General features: G+C 33.3%; 1 protein-coding gene across 1 annotated transcript in view; it reads right to left on the reverse strand.

Annotated features, from left to right (window-relative positions):
- Positions 1 to 1127: 1127 nt before the first annotated feature.
- Positions 1128 to 16734, reverse strand: part of LOC142340422 (uncharacterized) — a 49982-nt gene continuing 34375 nt past the window's right edge. Inside the window, exons 5-8 of the mRNA XM_075390998.1 lie at positions 15729 to 15860; positions 13512 to 13646; positions 10368 to 10490; positions 1128 to 1387 (exon numbers count right to left, since the gene is read on the reverse strand). Of these exons, the coding sequence (XP_075247113.1) occupies positions 1128 to 1387; positions 10368 to 10490; positions 13512 to 13646; positions 15729 to 15860 (650 nt within the window). The remainder of the gene's footprint in view (positions 1388 to 10367; positions 10491 to 13511; positions 13647 to 15728; positions 15861 to 16734) is intronic.

The raw sequence follows: 16734 nt of genomic DNA on the forward strand, positions 1-16734 counted from the left end.
TGCGTTTGTACTTGATGGTGTTTGGTAACAATATATCTCCTCATCGGCTCTTTCTTGCTCCCGTTTTGAGAAAACCTCTTTTATGCTCAATATTGTGTATAAATCCAAGAAAGTTTTTGAATATCGAAACTTTACCGGTCCAGGTTTCAGTTACAGGAGTTTAAATTCGGAAAGAAACAAAGTCTTGATAACTCTTCTGTATGCTATGAGAAATAAACAACCAAAATTTTAGGCCACCTTCTGATTTTTAAAAAAAGGTGATTGAGTGTAGCTAATTTTGATGCATCGAAGGTTCCATGATTCTGACTAAAATCCCCGCATAAAACTATTTTCAATTTAGTGACTATAATTGAAGATTTTTTCACAAACAGATTGAACGAAAGCAGAAATAACCGGCCTTGAAATGTAAATTAAAAAAAAAATAATGAACGTTAGTTTTTTTGCTTGAGTTAGGTACATACTTTTTTAAAAAGACTTCAACCGCAAAAGTAAACAAAATGTCAAAAAAATGAAAATTTTAACGTCAACACGTTGCTCAGTTAAAGCAAAGGTTAAAACTTATGGTAGTCTTCGAGGTTGAATGTTACTTTTTGATGCTGGTAGACCGTGCAAGGTGTTTAATGTCAAATACTTTCGACAGATTTTCAAATTCTTCATGGTTCTTTCTTAGATTCGGATCCTGAGAAAGAATGGAACATCAATTAAATTGCATAGTAATGGAATGAACTCACCGGTGATCAAACAGAATTCCCAATAATTCGGTTTGTTTTTCGTTTTTGAAAAAGGAAAAAAACCTACTTGAATTCAGGAATGATTACAAAAAGCAAAGAATGAAGGTGGTAAAATATGATTCTTCAGATGACTGAATAGAATAACAATGAAAAAGCAGTGTTGTCTCTTTTTGGCGTTGTTTTTGATATAAACGATAGGGCAAAAAATCTTGTTGGCAAAAAGATACTCAGAAAAAGTTTGGTAATCTCTTAATTGGCTTATTAGATGATTTTTTCATTATGTTCACAGGTTAAATTTTAGCGCTTTCAACATTATCTAAGTAAAGGCTCGTAAGCCGCTGCAGCTCGTTTCTTCATTCAATTCGGTACCGTTAAACGCTTGTAATGAAAAATTACTTATCTCATCAAGTTATCAGAACTGAACCAGTTGTACACATGATGGTCGCCTCTGAATATCATCTCAACGAGAGAGTTTTTGTTGTTATCAAAGAAGACAACTGCAATCTGATTGGCTGATGTGAGCTTGTCGTGCAGGAGGGGGTGAACAAACCCTCTGTTTATCCCAGGTGGCAACTGAGACCACTGGAAAATGTGTCCAAGACTGCCAGTGGAGTGCGAATAATAGAAGAGAAGCTCGTCCCACTTTTTATACCACGCTATATAAAATAAAACTTGCAGAAATATGGTTTAAAAATGGTTGCTTAACTAAATGAATTCAGGTTTTAATAATAATAGTAATAATTTGTTTTCTGCCGATATTGATACAACAGATATACAATACAGATAAAGATAACTCGAGAAAACACCACGGAGATCAAGCGCCCTTCTCAAACGTCTCATAGGAAGTTGTTTCAAGCGTTTCGTAAAAGTCAAATTATAGTTAAATAATAGATATGACATTTTGTTGAATTCATGTTACCTCAAACTATAATGACGAAAAATACAGAGGCTCAATAAAGTGCTTTAAATTTCAAGTCGGTGCCCCTTTAATATAAACTCTAACTATAATGAGTTAACAGCTATTCGAAAAAAAAAAATGGAAAAACGGAGTTGATGGCTAAGCAAAAACAATAATCAAGCACCTTATACAAACAGTATTTCAAGCAAAAGATTATTAAATTAAAATCTTATTTAATTATTGCTTTTCCATAAAAGTTCATGGCAAAGTTCTTGGCAAATTTGAGGTCTGAAACCCGAACAAAAATTTATAGGCGGTCCTAAGCAATAGAGGAAGTGGTTCTATTTTTTCGGAAAATTGAAAGAAAACGAAACCTGTATAATTCGTACTTAAAACATTTCGATCAAAAATATGCCGTTATTTCACCCTTCTTTCACAAAAACTTTGTTGCCGATTGATTATCAGCACTTCAGCTGTGAGCAGAACAAGAAACGCAAACGCAAAGCTAGAGTGCAACAACAAAAATAAAAACAAAATTTCGAAAGCGTTTTGTCAGAATTAGGAAAAAATACCCAATTACAAAACACCGAAAGGTCCAAAACATGCCCCGAAAAATATACCCATTGCTAAATTCATCAGAAACACTATTTAGAAAATTCTGAAAAAAAACCATAAAGTAATCAAGTTGATTTGAAATGAAGGCATGGATGCGGGAAATGTCCATGCCTCCAGTGGCCCGGGTGACTTGATATCAAACAAGGCGGCTCGTTAATGTGCGTTTGCACATGATGTTCCGACTCTGGCTCATCTACATTTTTGACTTAATTGTCAACCAAATGAAGAAATAACAAAAATAAAAGTGTGAGTTTAAAACAATCGTTACACAACCTATCTAATTAAATTACATAATGCCCTGCCTTATTAGAGCGTCAATTTGATCTGACATTGAAGAGACTACGAGACAAAAAAACAACCGAAAAATAAGCAAAAACGATAATTTCACGGCAAAAACTGAATATCTAAATTTAAAGCACATAGTAACAACGTCAAAATGCAGTCAGATAAAACCCTAACTACTCAAATTTATTTTCTTCTAACTATACAGCGGATGGCAATGACACTGTGTTAAAACTCAATAAAGAGGATGATCAATATGGCGAAATTCAAAAATTAATCAACATTTTTTAAACCAAGAAATTCTAAAAGTCTTAAAAATCATTAGCTTTTAACTAACTAATCCTTCATAAATTACTGAAAAGTTCTTACAAAACAAAAGGCTTTGCCTTTGGGTAGACTAAGCTTTAGAAACGGACTAAAGAAAAACTTAAAAATTACAAACGGTTTGCGAAAACAAAAACTATTGCTACCATTAAAATCATTAGCTATTATCTGAATGTTATGTATTTTTAATTGAATTCCTATTTTGTGCTAACTTAGCTCCAAGAAACATACTGAGAGATTAAATAAGTTTATTTGGACCACATTTGTAAACCATTGGGATCTGTTACTACGCGAATGTTTTGAATGAAGAGAAAAAGGAACGCAAAAAATGACCACTCAAAAAACGTTTAAAAAAACGCATATTGTCCAACAAACAAAGCATCGGTGACAAATAATATCAGTAGATATAATATTTTTTGAATTATAAATAATTGGATGTGACCTCTCATTGATGATAATAAGTTACAATTTGACGAAAAGAACAACAAAAACTGAAAAGTTTGAAAAATATTTGAAAAAATATATCATAAACTTCAAGACTAAAAGTTATAAACTGACTAGTTGATTCGGGTAGCATCGTTAATACAGTCCTCAGTTACAAGAGATTTTACAGCAATTTACGGCTACCTAAAGATCAAAAACAGCAAGTTCATGAAAAAAATGAGCGAGAAAAATGTCGAAGGCGTTAAAAAAGAAACTTTTTACTAAAAACTTTTATGTTCAATTAATTGTTTAACAGCATGGAATTCTTCTTTTTCATCAAAATAATTGTATATATGTGGAGTAGCACCGTGGTTGATTATTGTCCATTCTAAAAAAACGTCCTCTAATTTCACACATGGCCTTCAGTCAGCAAAAAATGACTCAAACATCTGGCGAGATAAACTTGTAACATCTGGCCAGAAAAACTATGCCTTACAAGATCTTACTATTACTCGACTAGGGCAACATCAATTTTTGCAAAAAAATGTGATTAATAAATAATACGTCAGTCCTGCGTTCTGTCGCTGCTTTAGAATTGTTTCTACAATGTCGCTGCTTTGTAAATTATTTCTACAATGAGAAATTGTTTTTCCCGATAATTTCTCAAACTTTGTAACTTTTAAATCATTACGTTTTAGTGTCCGTCAATCAGCTTTCAATTTTCAAATAAAACATTTATCAGATGTTCATTTGTTAAGAAAATTTCTACAGCCATTTTAATTTTTATTCAAAATTTCCTGTATTCTCCACGGAAATGTTGAGAGATTGTACCAAATGGCGACCAGCTGTAGTATATAACATGCATTAACATATGATCGCATGGATCTGGAGTGCCAACGATCCAGAAATACGACACATTTGAACATCCAAGACCTCCGATGCCAAAGTTGAAGTCGGTGCCGTCAAATCCCAGCTGAAATTTACCTCGCAAGAGCAATTCAGCAGGCCAAATAGATGATCTGAAAAAAATGGGTAGTCTAACAAAATTGTTTGCTCGAACTGAACATCTCTTCTTCTCAGCTTATGGAATTATTGGATCTTCTTAGTTTGTGATTCCAGGATATATACAATTATATATATATATATATATATACATATATATATATATATACATATATATATATATATATATATATATATATATATATATATGTAAGTGTGTGTGTGTGTATTGAGAAGGTGGAAAAGAGTACACTATTGTTTATAAGAATTCTAAGCATAATCTAACTGCAGAATCTACATAAATTTATAAACTTTTAATTATATTAAAAACAAGGCGGCTCGTTGATGTGCGTTCGCACATGATGTTCCGACCCGAGCTCATCTACATTTTTGACTTAATTGTCAACCAAGTGAAGAAATAACAAAAATAGATGCTTGAGTTTAAAACTATCGTTACACAGCCTATGCACTAATTGAATTACATAATGCCTTGCTTTATTACAGCGCCAATTAGATCTGACCTTAAAGGGACTACGAGACAAAAAACCAACCAGAAAATGAGCGAAAACAAAAACTTCACGGCAAAAACTGAATATCTAAATTTAAAAGCACATAGTAACAACGTCAAAATGCAGTCAGATAAAACCTTAACTACTCAAACTTAAATTCTCCTAACTATACAGCGGACGGAAAGTTTTCTTAATGAGACTATGTTACAAGTCAACTAAGAGAACGGCCAATGAGGCGAAATTCAATATTTATTCAATGTTTTTTAAACCCAGAAGTTTCAAGTCTTAAAAATCATTAACTTTAACTAAAAAATCCGTAATAAATTACCAAAAGTTACTACAAAATCAAAAGGCCCTTTGTTTGCGTAATTTAAGCCTTAGAAACGAACTAAAGAAAAACCTATAAAATTAGAAACGATTTGCGAAAACACGAGCTATTGCTACCATTAAAATCATTAGCTATTATCTGAATACTAAGCATTTTTAATTCAATTCTTATTTCTACTAATTCAGTTGCAGGAATTATACTGAGAGAAAAATAAGTTTATATGGACCACACTTGCAAAACGTTGTGATCTGTTACTACGCGATTGTTCTGAAAGAAGAGAAAAAGAATCGCTAAAAATGACCACTCAAAAAAACGTTTATAAAAACTCATATTGTCCAACAAACAAAAGCATCGGTGACAAATAATATCAGTAGATATTTTTTTTGGAATACAAGAAATTGGATGTGACCTCTCATTGATGAAAATAAGTTAAAATTTGACGAAAAGAACACCAAAAACTCAAAAGTTTGAAAAATGTTTGAAAATAATTATCATAAAACTTTAAGAATAAAGGCTATAAACTGACTATCTGATTCGGGTAAAATCATTAATTACAACCTCAATTACAAGCCTAAGAGACTTGTCAGCAATCTACGGCTACCTAAAAAACAAAAACAGGCAAAAACACCAATTTCAAGAGAAAAATTCAGCGACAAAAGTGTCGAAGGCTTTAAAAATGAATTTTTCACTAAAAACTTTTCTATGTTCAATTAATTTTTTAACAGCAATGGGATTCTTTTTTTCTATCAATATAGTTTCAAAAAATCAAACATGAACAAATACATTAGAACCACGAATTTTTTGAGAAAACTCGTAGTATCAACGCCAATAATTTCATTAGCTTTCAACGGAAACCACTAAATACGCTAAAGTATGCCTCCGTGAGACAACAAGTTTGTCTACCGTTAAAATTTTGTCAATAACACGAGATTTATTTTACTTGAAGTAGAAAGCAAGTGGGTTCTGTCAATACTAAGACTGTCAAACAGTTCACGAAAATTTTAAGATTTGTTAATGTTCAAAAAAAATTTCGAAAAATTATTTTTAAATTCTTAACAGACATTAAATTCAAAAGAATTAAACGGGAGTCTATAAATACGCTCATATATGCTTCAATAGGAACTTGGAGATGTTTGTCATGAATAGCTGACCAAAAAGGCATCACAACAAGTTATTGACGACGAAAAAAACAAGACGGACAGGCAACAACCAAAAATTCAGTGGAAAATTACCAGAAGAAACCGTCGAAGCAATTTGAATCATTACTTTTTCTCTGAAAATTTTATCTATGAGCCGTTGAACCTCTTCCCTAAACATGTGAAAACTATCATTTATAGGATAATATTATAAGAATTCAAAAGGATCCGAAAATAAGAAAAAGTACCCAAAATTTTAAAAAAATATTTGAAATTTTGTGGCATTGAAGTTTTAAAATTAAAAGATAGAAGGAACAACCGCTAATTAGATTATTTTTGGTGCCAGAAATAAAAAAAAGGATCCTGAAAGTACTAGGACCGACTGACAGTTCGCAAAAAGAGAGATTAGGATTGGTTAATGTCCAAAAAAAATTCAACAAATTTTTTTTTAAGTCTTAACAGCCATTAAACTCAAAACCTTTCAACGGAGATCAGAAACTCGGCTCAAAAATAACACCGTGGCAGAAATTTTTTTCATGCATAGAAAACCAATAAGACATCACAACAAGTCTTAAGACTATGGAAACAACAGCAAAAACAGCCGAAACCAAAATTCAGTAGAAAAGTGAGAGAAGAAAATTTTGAAGCCATTTAAACCATTAGCTTTTCTCTGAAGGCTTCATCTGTCATCCACTGAATGTCTTAATTAAGCCAATAGGATTGTAATAGTTTTTAGATAATGTGTATTATTTTTGGATTTTAAGATAAGAGTTCAAAAGTAACCAATAATACGAAGTTATCCAAAATTTTCTAAAAAAGTTGAATTCTTTTGTCATTTAAAACAATTAATCAATAGTTAGAAGATAAAACCGCTAACGAGATTTATTTTACTTGCAGTAGAAAGCAATTGGGTTCTGTCAATACTAAGACTGTCAAACAGTTCACGAAAATTTTAAGATTTGTTAATGTTCAAAAAAATTTCGAAAAATTATTTTTAAATTCTTAACAGCCACTAAATTCAAAAGAATTCAACGGGAGTCTATAAATACGCTCATATATGCTTCAATAGGAATAGTGAGATGTTTTTCATAAAGAGTTGACCAATAGGACATCACAACAAGTCTATTGACTATGAAAACAACAACAAAATCAGGCAAAAACCAAAAAATCAGCAGAAAAGTGCGAGAAGAAAAGGTCGAAGCCATTTGAAACCATAAACTTTTCTCTAAAAACTATATCTATGATCCACTGAACGTCTTCCTTAAGCCAATGGGAGCTGTCAATTTAAGGATAATGTGAGAAGATTTCAAAAGTAACCAATAATACGGAAATATCCAAAGAATTTTTTAAAACTTTTTGAAATCTTGTGTCATTGAAGTCATATTACTAAAATCTAAAAGATAAAAACCCCAGCTAAATCAAATTTGGTTATAGTAGGACTGAAGAGGTTGCTGTCATCACAGAGACTGATTTACAGTTCACGATAATAAGTTTATGATTGGTTAATATTCAAAAAAAATCGAAAAATTATCTTTAAAGTCTTAACAGCCATTAGCTGTCCACTCAAAGCACTAGATATGTTCACTTAAATCTCATAACGGAAAATATTGCACAGTTAGTCAATGAGTCCAAGCCATAGGACACCAAAAAAAGTAAAACCCCAAAAAGAAATTCAAACTTTCATTTAAAATCACGAAAACTCAGAGTCGAAGCAACATGAGCAATTCCTTGAAAACAATTTTTTTGTTCAATGGGCTCGGTTTGACTGTAAAGGAGGTTTGTCGTTAACGGAAACTTGATATAAAAAGTGACTTGTCTCTAGGTGACCTATAAAAGCAAAAAAAGTGGAAAATTTTTATAAAAAAAGAGCTCTCAAATAGATTTCGATTTTTTTTGATATTGAAGCTCCCTATGAGACCAGAACTAGTTTTTTTTATCGCCTTTAGTCTATCAGGAACACAAAATTGGCACATTTTTTTGCAAGAAATTTAAGTTTGAAATACTATTTTTATAGAAAATTTCTTAATTTGAAGAAAAATCACACTAAAATTGAACAAATATCACGTGTTCACACAAAAATTCAATCCTCGATAACTCCTCGAAAAAAACGAAATTCAGAAAAATCTTTTTAATTTCGAACTCTACGCTAGACGAGCTTTTTAATGATACCACTCATATTTCTCTGCGATGAATATATCGATCGGCCAAAATTGACTGAACAAAAAAGACCCATTTGAGTATATAGTTCCTCCCCCCCCCCTACTAGTGGGGTCGGAACAATTATCATAAGCAGACATGACATCAAATTACTCCCTTAACCATTATAGAACATGCAGTTAATACCAACTGCTAATTGTTATTCAGAATACTGAACAAAAGGATCAAAGGGAATTAATTGTTGTTTTTTGTCACTGGGTATTTTAACCCGGGGATATTGTGTAACCATACTATCAAATTATATTTTACCTGTAGAAAAATTGTTGACAAATTCTTCAATTATAAAATTGATAGCCGATGCTTTTTGATTGCACACAGTTTGTTTCCATTTGAAAGCTATTTGTTATTGTTTTGAAACAAAGGGTAAGGCCTTTCCTCAAGTATAAAATCTGATGACCCGAGCTGAGATCTCAACGACATTGACCTCACAATACTTAACAATGATGGTTAACTTATGCAAAATCAGCAGGTGCTGCGGCAAATGTAAAAAAGGTTTTTTTTAATGGAAAATTTTTTGTTTTGCAACACTTAGAAAAATGCGCTGAAACTAAGTTAAGTTTTTACGTTTGCGACCAATGAGGTGTTTCAAAAGCGTACATTCAAAACGATGAGACTGGGCCTACAACAATTTTGGTGGGTGGTATGGAAGGAATGATTCTGGGGAGCCAGAATTTTTATATTCCCTTTACAGACTGGCTAGCCAACCAAATTGGGACGGACCATTTGGTCCATGTCACCCATCATTTTCCACAAAATGTATCTGTCACAATTTTCCACTATCGTAAACTCTTTTTTAAACCAAATAAAAATTGTGGAATTTGCTTACAAAATGTGTCACCACATTCCACGAAATACGCAATTTTATGGATTTTGAGCTAATCTAGTTCAAGTTTGGTTCCGTAGAGGCAGTCTGTAATGCCAGTTAACATTTCGTTATATATCACAACAGAAACATACTAACTACAAATTTTTGGGAGAGTTTTAAAAAGGAATCCTGTTTAGACTTTATAACTTTAAATTGAATTTAAGAATCATAAAGACATTTATTTTGCGTCTTGAAAAATTGATTCAACCTCGAAGTACAAAATAATCAGCAAAAGAATCAAACTGTTTTACAAGGAGAGTTTTCTTCCGCACAAGAATGAAATTTCGAATTCAACTTTTTTTTACCGAAGGTGCACTTTTTTCCACTTAGTGTTTTTAATGTAGTTTAATGCAAAATTGTCCAACGGCCAATAATAGTCACAGATGAAAGTACTTTTAGTTTAAAATATGTTATAATTTTTTTATGAAGTTGCCCACTGAATCGAAAATTGATACAGAGTGATAAGAAATGGGCGATTTTGTAGATTCCTGATAGTTTCTTTTTGTTTTTGCTCTTTGCCATCTTTTGTTGTTGTGAAACTAAAGATTTTATGGGTCAGCAAGAAACCTTCAAATATTCTCTGTATCTTAATAGCTTTTATTCTATGAGCTCTATGAGTTATACTATTATATATAATGTTTCTTGTCAGTTGAGGTCCCAGATCAAAGGGACCTCTGATCAGACTTTCACACGTTCCAAAAACTCGGAGCCATTTGTTATCAGACCATTCCAGACCAAAATGTCCTCTGATCAGAGAAGTTCTAGGCCATTGTCAGAAACGTTGTGCGACCCTGATCCAGACCCATTCCGGACATTTGTTCAGACTTTAGTGCGTTCAATATAATCCGCAATCATCAGACTGATGCAGAACTTTATTTTAAAACTTTCTTGATCTCCTACCAAACTATAATCCTTACGTTGGTAAACAGCACCAGAGATTGAAACACATGCACACTTAATTTAAAACGACAGATTTCAATTATGAGAAATTAATTTAAAAAGAAACTGCCAATTTGCACTGATTTTCAAAAACTAACGTTGACATGACGGATAGGTCGTTTGGTCGAAGTAGAAGCCGTTCTCACACACACAATCGTAGCTACCCATGTAGTTAGTGCACGCACCCTCGCCGCATCGCCCTATTGCACACTCGTCCAGATCTGTTAATGACGTGTCAAGTTCTAACCGTTTTTGTGTGTTCTGGGCTCTTTTTATAAGTTCTAGGGTGACAAAAATTTAAAACTATTAATTGAGCAAAATATTAATAAAAAATGACTAAAACCAAACTATGAGTCATGTCTTCCGCTTTTCGTTTTTATCGAGGATTCTTTTTAAAAGAGATGAATTTTTAAGTCTTTTCAAGTGCATGAAACTGTCGCTTTGTTGTTTGTCAGGACCGTAAATATAGCGAAAGAGGGAAAAAAGTGTCTGTATAGTTAGCTGTAGCAAAAAAAGGACTGGAGTTAAGCGCTATCAGCTTCACTGAGGGAAAATGCAAAAACATAGTAGGACATGTCATCAACTGCAATCTGAAGAATTTAAAAAAAACAGACAATTAACTTTTTTTACAAAACTAGCATCTTATGGCGGTTAGAGCTATGGCTCACCAGATAAACATCATAGCTGAAAAATGGTTGAAACAATAAAAAACTTTTCTTCCAATTTCTAACAAATCAAAGTCATTAAAACAATTTACTATAAAATTAAGTAATTAACACACCGGGCTATATACCGTTAACATACACATGAACTTCAATATTGAGTACATATCAGGCGAGAGTGACAAAAACGCCCAGAGGTGAAGGAATATAAAAAAATCACAGCAATTTTTCAGAAACGTGCTTTGTTTAAACAATAAATCGATAGGCTGTGAACTAAAGAAAGGTTAAAGGGAACAATTTGTGCTGCCATAGTGGGTAGTTGCAGTTCATTACTTTTAAATTAAGTGTCGAGGAAACAAAAAGAACACCAAATAGAGGCAAAACTGAAAAAGAAACACCGTTTCTTATTGAAACAGAGTGCCAAATTGGAAAAAAAACTAAACACTGCAAATATATTACAGAATGACAAAAAAAACAAAAAAAATTAGCTAAAGCTGAATAACTTATTATCAATTTATGAAAAACATTGTCAAAAAGTGAAAAACATTAGCTGTTAACTGCAAATATTAAATGAGTTCACCGATAATTTTTTAAAATTCAATACATTTTTCTACTGATATAGGCAAAAAAACAAGCCAAAACGTAGTGATAAAGTCATGAAGACCATAAACTATCAAGTCGAGGCATGAAATGTACGATTTGTTGGGTTTATGCCTCATTAGAAACTTTACCGGGCCTATTATTAGTGATGCTAAATGCTAAACAAAAAATACGACGAAAAGATACGGGCAGGAACTCAAAATTTCACTAAAATTTAATGAAGAGAGACAGCCTAAAAACCAAAAACTTTTACCTGTCCATTGACCTTTGAGATTTGTTAAAAAGTTTTATGATTTGAACTGGTCACCTTCTTCGCTCTAATTTTTATTCCGACGTGACTAAAATCACTACTGCAATTCGAATTCTCACTGACATCAAAGAAAAGAGATGTGAAAACAGATTTTAGAAAATCTACCCCCCCCCCCCCAACAAAAAACGAAATCCTTGAGGTCCTCCTACGAGACGTTCAAAGCCCTGTACTCCGCAGAATAAATTCACTACGTATCGCCGTAGTAATAGAGGGAAATTTTGTTGTTCTTTTTATTCCTATACGCTGTCAGCACCGTGGTGGACAGATTGCTGCCACCGTTTGCCAGTAAAGACGAGGGCACTGATTCACTGCTCTCAAAAATTCCATTATTTTGTTTCAAGAATTGGTGCTTGACGAAAATAACTTGTGCCTTTTCCGGGCACTCAAGTTTTCACAGCGCGTATAATTACTACATCAAATAACCCTAGCTTTACATAAAAAGCAAAATGCCAACTTTTATGCCTTGAGAAAAATGTAAAATTTATATAAAAACAAAAAAAAACTAGAGAAAAATCTGTAGGTTTTTTACTAAAAATTTTTGCATAGCCGAGTTCAAAGCACTCTCTAAAAAGAAAGTTTTTTTTCAAACTAAATGCTCGATGCAGTGACTAACGAATAGGAAAAACTTGAGCACTTGTGGTTCGCTTTCTAAAAAACGCTGTTTCTAAGAGATTGCGCTCAATCGTGAAATAGGCAATTTAAGACTTGCTTACTCGCATTTTTTGTTTATTTTTGGAGCAAAAAATTACGTTTTCCTATAATAGATTTTGTCCATTTATTTCTGTTAACTATTCCTGTTATTCCTATTCCTAAGTAGCGTGTAGATTTTGCCCATTTTTTATTGTTCACAATTTTTTTAGTTAAAGTTGATACAATTTTTCTCTGGATTTTCCCGAGATAATGAATGTCGGCTTGTCAATCACTAGCTATATTTTCATTAAGAAAATTAATTCTATATAATCAATCGAATGACCAAAAACCAAATACATAGGAGCAATGTAATTCAATTTTTGTAGCTCAGCTTTCAAAACAATTGTCTGTATTCTGTATTCCAACTACGATTATCTGAATTTGACGTTTTTAATAGGAAACGTGCGATTTTAGACAAAAAGTTACTACCCGAATTTCAGTTTTGAAAAGAGTGTGACTACTTCTGGAAAATTGAAAATAAATAAGTTTTTGTATGATCGTTGTAGGACAAATGAAAAGTCATACAAAATCATATATGACGGTTATCTAGTACGGTTACTCAGAACAATATATGACCAAGTAAGACTACTGAGAATTTTGTATGATGAGCAAGCGGGGAGCTTTTTAGAGTTATAACCTTTAGTTATGAGTGGCAGTCCGTTCAGAACCAGCACAAATTTGATTGGCTGCTGAATGCCGAACAAAAAACCTTTTTTGTGATAAAGAGATTAAAGAAGGTCTTGTAAGTTTATGCTTTACAAGCCTTTCTTTAATCTCTCTATGACAAAAAAAGTTCTTTATTCAGCGCTTGTTTCAATACACTTATCCTTAAATTTTTACTAGCTTCCATCAATTCGACTAAACTGAAGTTAAACTTTGAACTAAAAGTTAATTGTAGCAGAATCAATTCTATCTTAACTTATTAAATGTTCTGGATTTCTTTCACACGAGCTCATTAGATAATGACACGAAATTCTGACCTCGACAGTAACTGCCAGATTGGTTGCGGAACGGTTGGTATCCGCTGTTGCAGCGACAGCTGTATGTCCCTAATACGTTGATACAAGACCCATTCACACCACAATGCGGAGAGCCATATTTACACTCGTCAAAATCTAAATACCATAAAGAATCACCCAGGTTAAGGTGGTCTTTAATGATCAGACCACTGCAGACATAGATCATCCATGATCAGACTTCGAGCAGACTTTAACTAGGTATCGCATCTGAATAAGATTATCTTATTTCACACCAACCATTATGTGTTGTTACATAAGACGTCATTTGTTATTATGTAACTATCTAAACATGCCCACTATGCCCAATCAATTGATGGCACCTGTTCTGTAACTTGGAGAGGGGTGTAGTGCAAACGCACGCGGGGTACAGACCCGGGCTGAGCTCCCCGAACATTTTAGTACTGAACCATTTTAAATCCAGAAACTGTATATAGATATTTTCACACTTATTCATATCTGTTCATGTCAAAATATACACTGACCAGTCTTTATTCAGAGTAAAATTGTACTTCTGATTTTATCCTGATTTTGATGTGTCCGTAACTATATTATTATGCAATTATCAACCTAATGAACATTATTGTTTAATTTTTGTCAGCCTAAAAACATTCTGTTTCAAGCCTGTTTCAGCCCTGATTGTCAGCCTAAAATACAGTTTCTAAACTGTTTCAGCGCTGATTGTGCATCACTTGCCATGAATTTTCGCGCCATACTGGCTCACACCACGGGCATATTCACATCATGCTAAATCACACCACAGCCATATTCACATCATACTAAATCACACTACAGACATACCCACACCATACTACATCAAACCACTAGTAATTGAAAAGACGAGAACGTTGCACACAAAACGGAATTCAAAAACAACCCCAACGCACCCCGAACGCACCAAGAACGCACTTGTTTTGCCCTCTATCAGTATCCAGTGTCAGTATCAGCAGCAGTATGCTCTTAATATGAAGAATGTATGTAGCTGTTGTAACTGGCAACGTGTCCTCAAAAAATGGATGCATTATACAAGCTTTTCTGACATGAACAAGAAGTTTACTCAATTTCCAAAAAATTCTCGGTACTGTTTTTACTATGGAATTACTCTGAACAGTCTGAATAGTTGTTCTGTTTTTTTTCTGGACATAATGATCAACTTTTTGATGTAAATAAGCTGTTTCAGTACTGGTTTTACAAGTTAATATTAAAACAGGCAGGTTCAGTACAGAAATACTATGGGTGGTCAGTCCAGTGGCGGAATTGATCCTACACTTATTTTCTACATCTCTCTAACCTCAAGAGCCCAAAGGTTCTACGTCTTTTCACACTGATTCATTTTACCTAAAAACTTGCGTATCCCTAAAACGTGAATTTTATTAGGAAAAAAATTAAAACCGGGTTTAAGTGAAAGTGGCGAAACGAACAGCGGTGAAAAGCGATGAGCCAATTTCCTTGACACATTCAAAATGAAAAAGATTTTCTCATCAGCTAGAATTGGACATTTTAGACTACACACCAGTAAATTAACCTGACAGCACACCATAGACACATCCATAGGACCAGCTAAACCTCTACTGACCAAGCAAAATTTGAACTATGACCCAGGTACTTGAATTGCTCATACACCTCACGGTGCCGCTGTCATTTATCCGTCTTTATTTCACTCCTCTATCATTTCACACGGATGCTAATTACTCGTATAAAGAATGGGTACAAATGGTACATGATTGGCATGCTATTAAAATATTGCTGAGTTAAATGAATAGGGCTGAAAAGAAGTAGAATCTTTAATTAAAGTTCAGCCCCTACAAATTTTCAAAAATTTCACCCCTCCCCCATTATGCATTTTTTTTAATTTTTGGAAAGGGTTTTGACTAGCAGTAGTGACGAAACATCTTTTTCAATGCTGTTAATGCCCAGTATTAACTTCTCCATTTATTTCTGTAGTGCCCTGTTTTGTTGATTGTGAATCACTTTGTAAGGTTATAAGGTTAATGAAAGTCATGTAAAAAAGTGAAATGAGTTGTAACTTTTTGATGTCATGAAACCAAACAAGTAAACCAAACAATTGAAACTTAAAATAATGAGAACAAAAGAGACATGACACGATAAAGAAGGAAGGATAGACAACGTCGAGATCAAATGCGTTTAATTGAACTTTCGTTGACCATATTAAAAACTGACCTTCGCATCCTATGCTGTAGACAGAGCCACTAAACTGATATCCTTCCTTGCACTCACATAAATATCCACCCACAGAGTTATCGCACTTTTCAGAGTTCGCTCCACATACTGAGTGGCTGCATTCGTCTATATCTGCCAACAGAAAGATTTGTTCCACGTTTTATTCGAAAGAAAATGTGAGAAGTTTACTCTATTCTCACATTCTTTGTTCAGAAAAGTTTTGACTGCTCGGAGGAAATCTCAAATTATCATAAAAGGTATATAGATCAAAATTTCTGTGACTAAAATTCAACTACAATTTCATATCTCGAAATTTAAAAATTTGAAAACTTTGAATTTTAAATTTGAGACGTACTGTTTTAAATTTGCGACGTCTCAAATTTTAAATTTGAGACGTACTGTTCCCCCAAACTTTCGGCCAATTTGACCAATTTTTCAATCATTTTGTTGGTTTTTGATCCCTTGGGTGCCTTCTTTGATCTAAGAGCAAATGTGCTGAGAACTTAAACATCGACCTTAACCGGAAGACAGATGCCCAAAAAGCTGCGATGTACCTTGACGTACAATGGAATTAAAAAATAAAATGAAAATAAAAAGATAACAAGGGGGCTCGGTAAAGTGCGTACGCACATAATGCTCCGACCCCGCTCAACCACATTCTTGACTTAATCGGCTACCAAATGATGAAGAGATAGAAAACTTTCAATAACATACACATCGTTCTATAAACAACCAATGAAATACGATAACACCACGCTAGAGGGCCGATAAAACTTGTTGTTAATAGGACTACTGGAAAAGACTATAATAAAAATTAAATAACAAACATTAATTACGACCAAAACTCGATGTCTATATTTTCAAAAAAAATTATGATAAAATCAACCTTGCATCAGATAAAACCTAAACAAAACAAAATAACCTTTACTTCAATAGAAAAGATATGGGACCTGTTCTCAATGCGACTGGGTCACGAGTCGACAAACAGAGCAAAAAGGTGCGAAGA

The sequence above is a fragment of the Convolutriloba macropyga genome, chromosome 5 (genome assembly GCF_964194025.1).
Source record: "Convolutriloba macropyga chromosome 5, txConMacr16.3, whole genome shotgun sequence".
Taxonomy (NCBI): Eukaryota; Metazoa; Xenacoelomorpha; order Acoela; family Convolutidae; genus Convolutriloba; species Convolutriloba macropyga.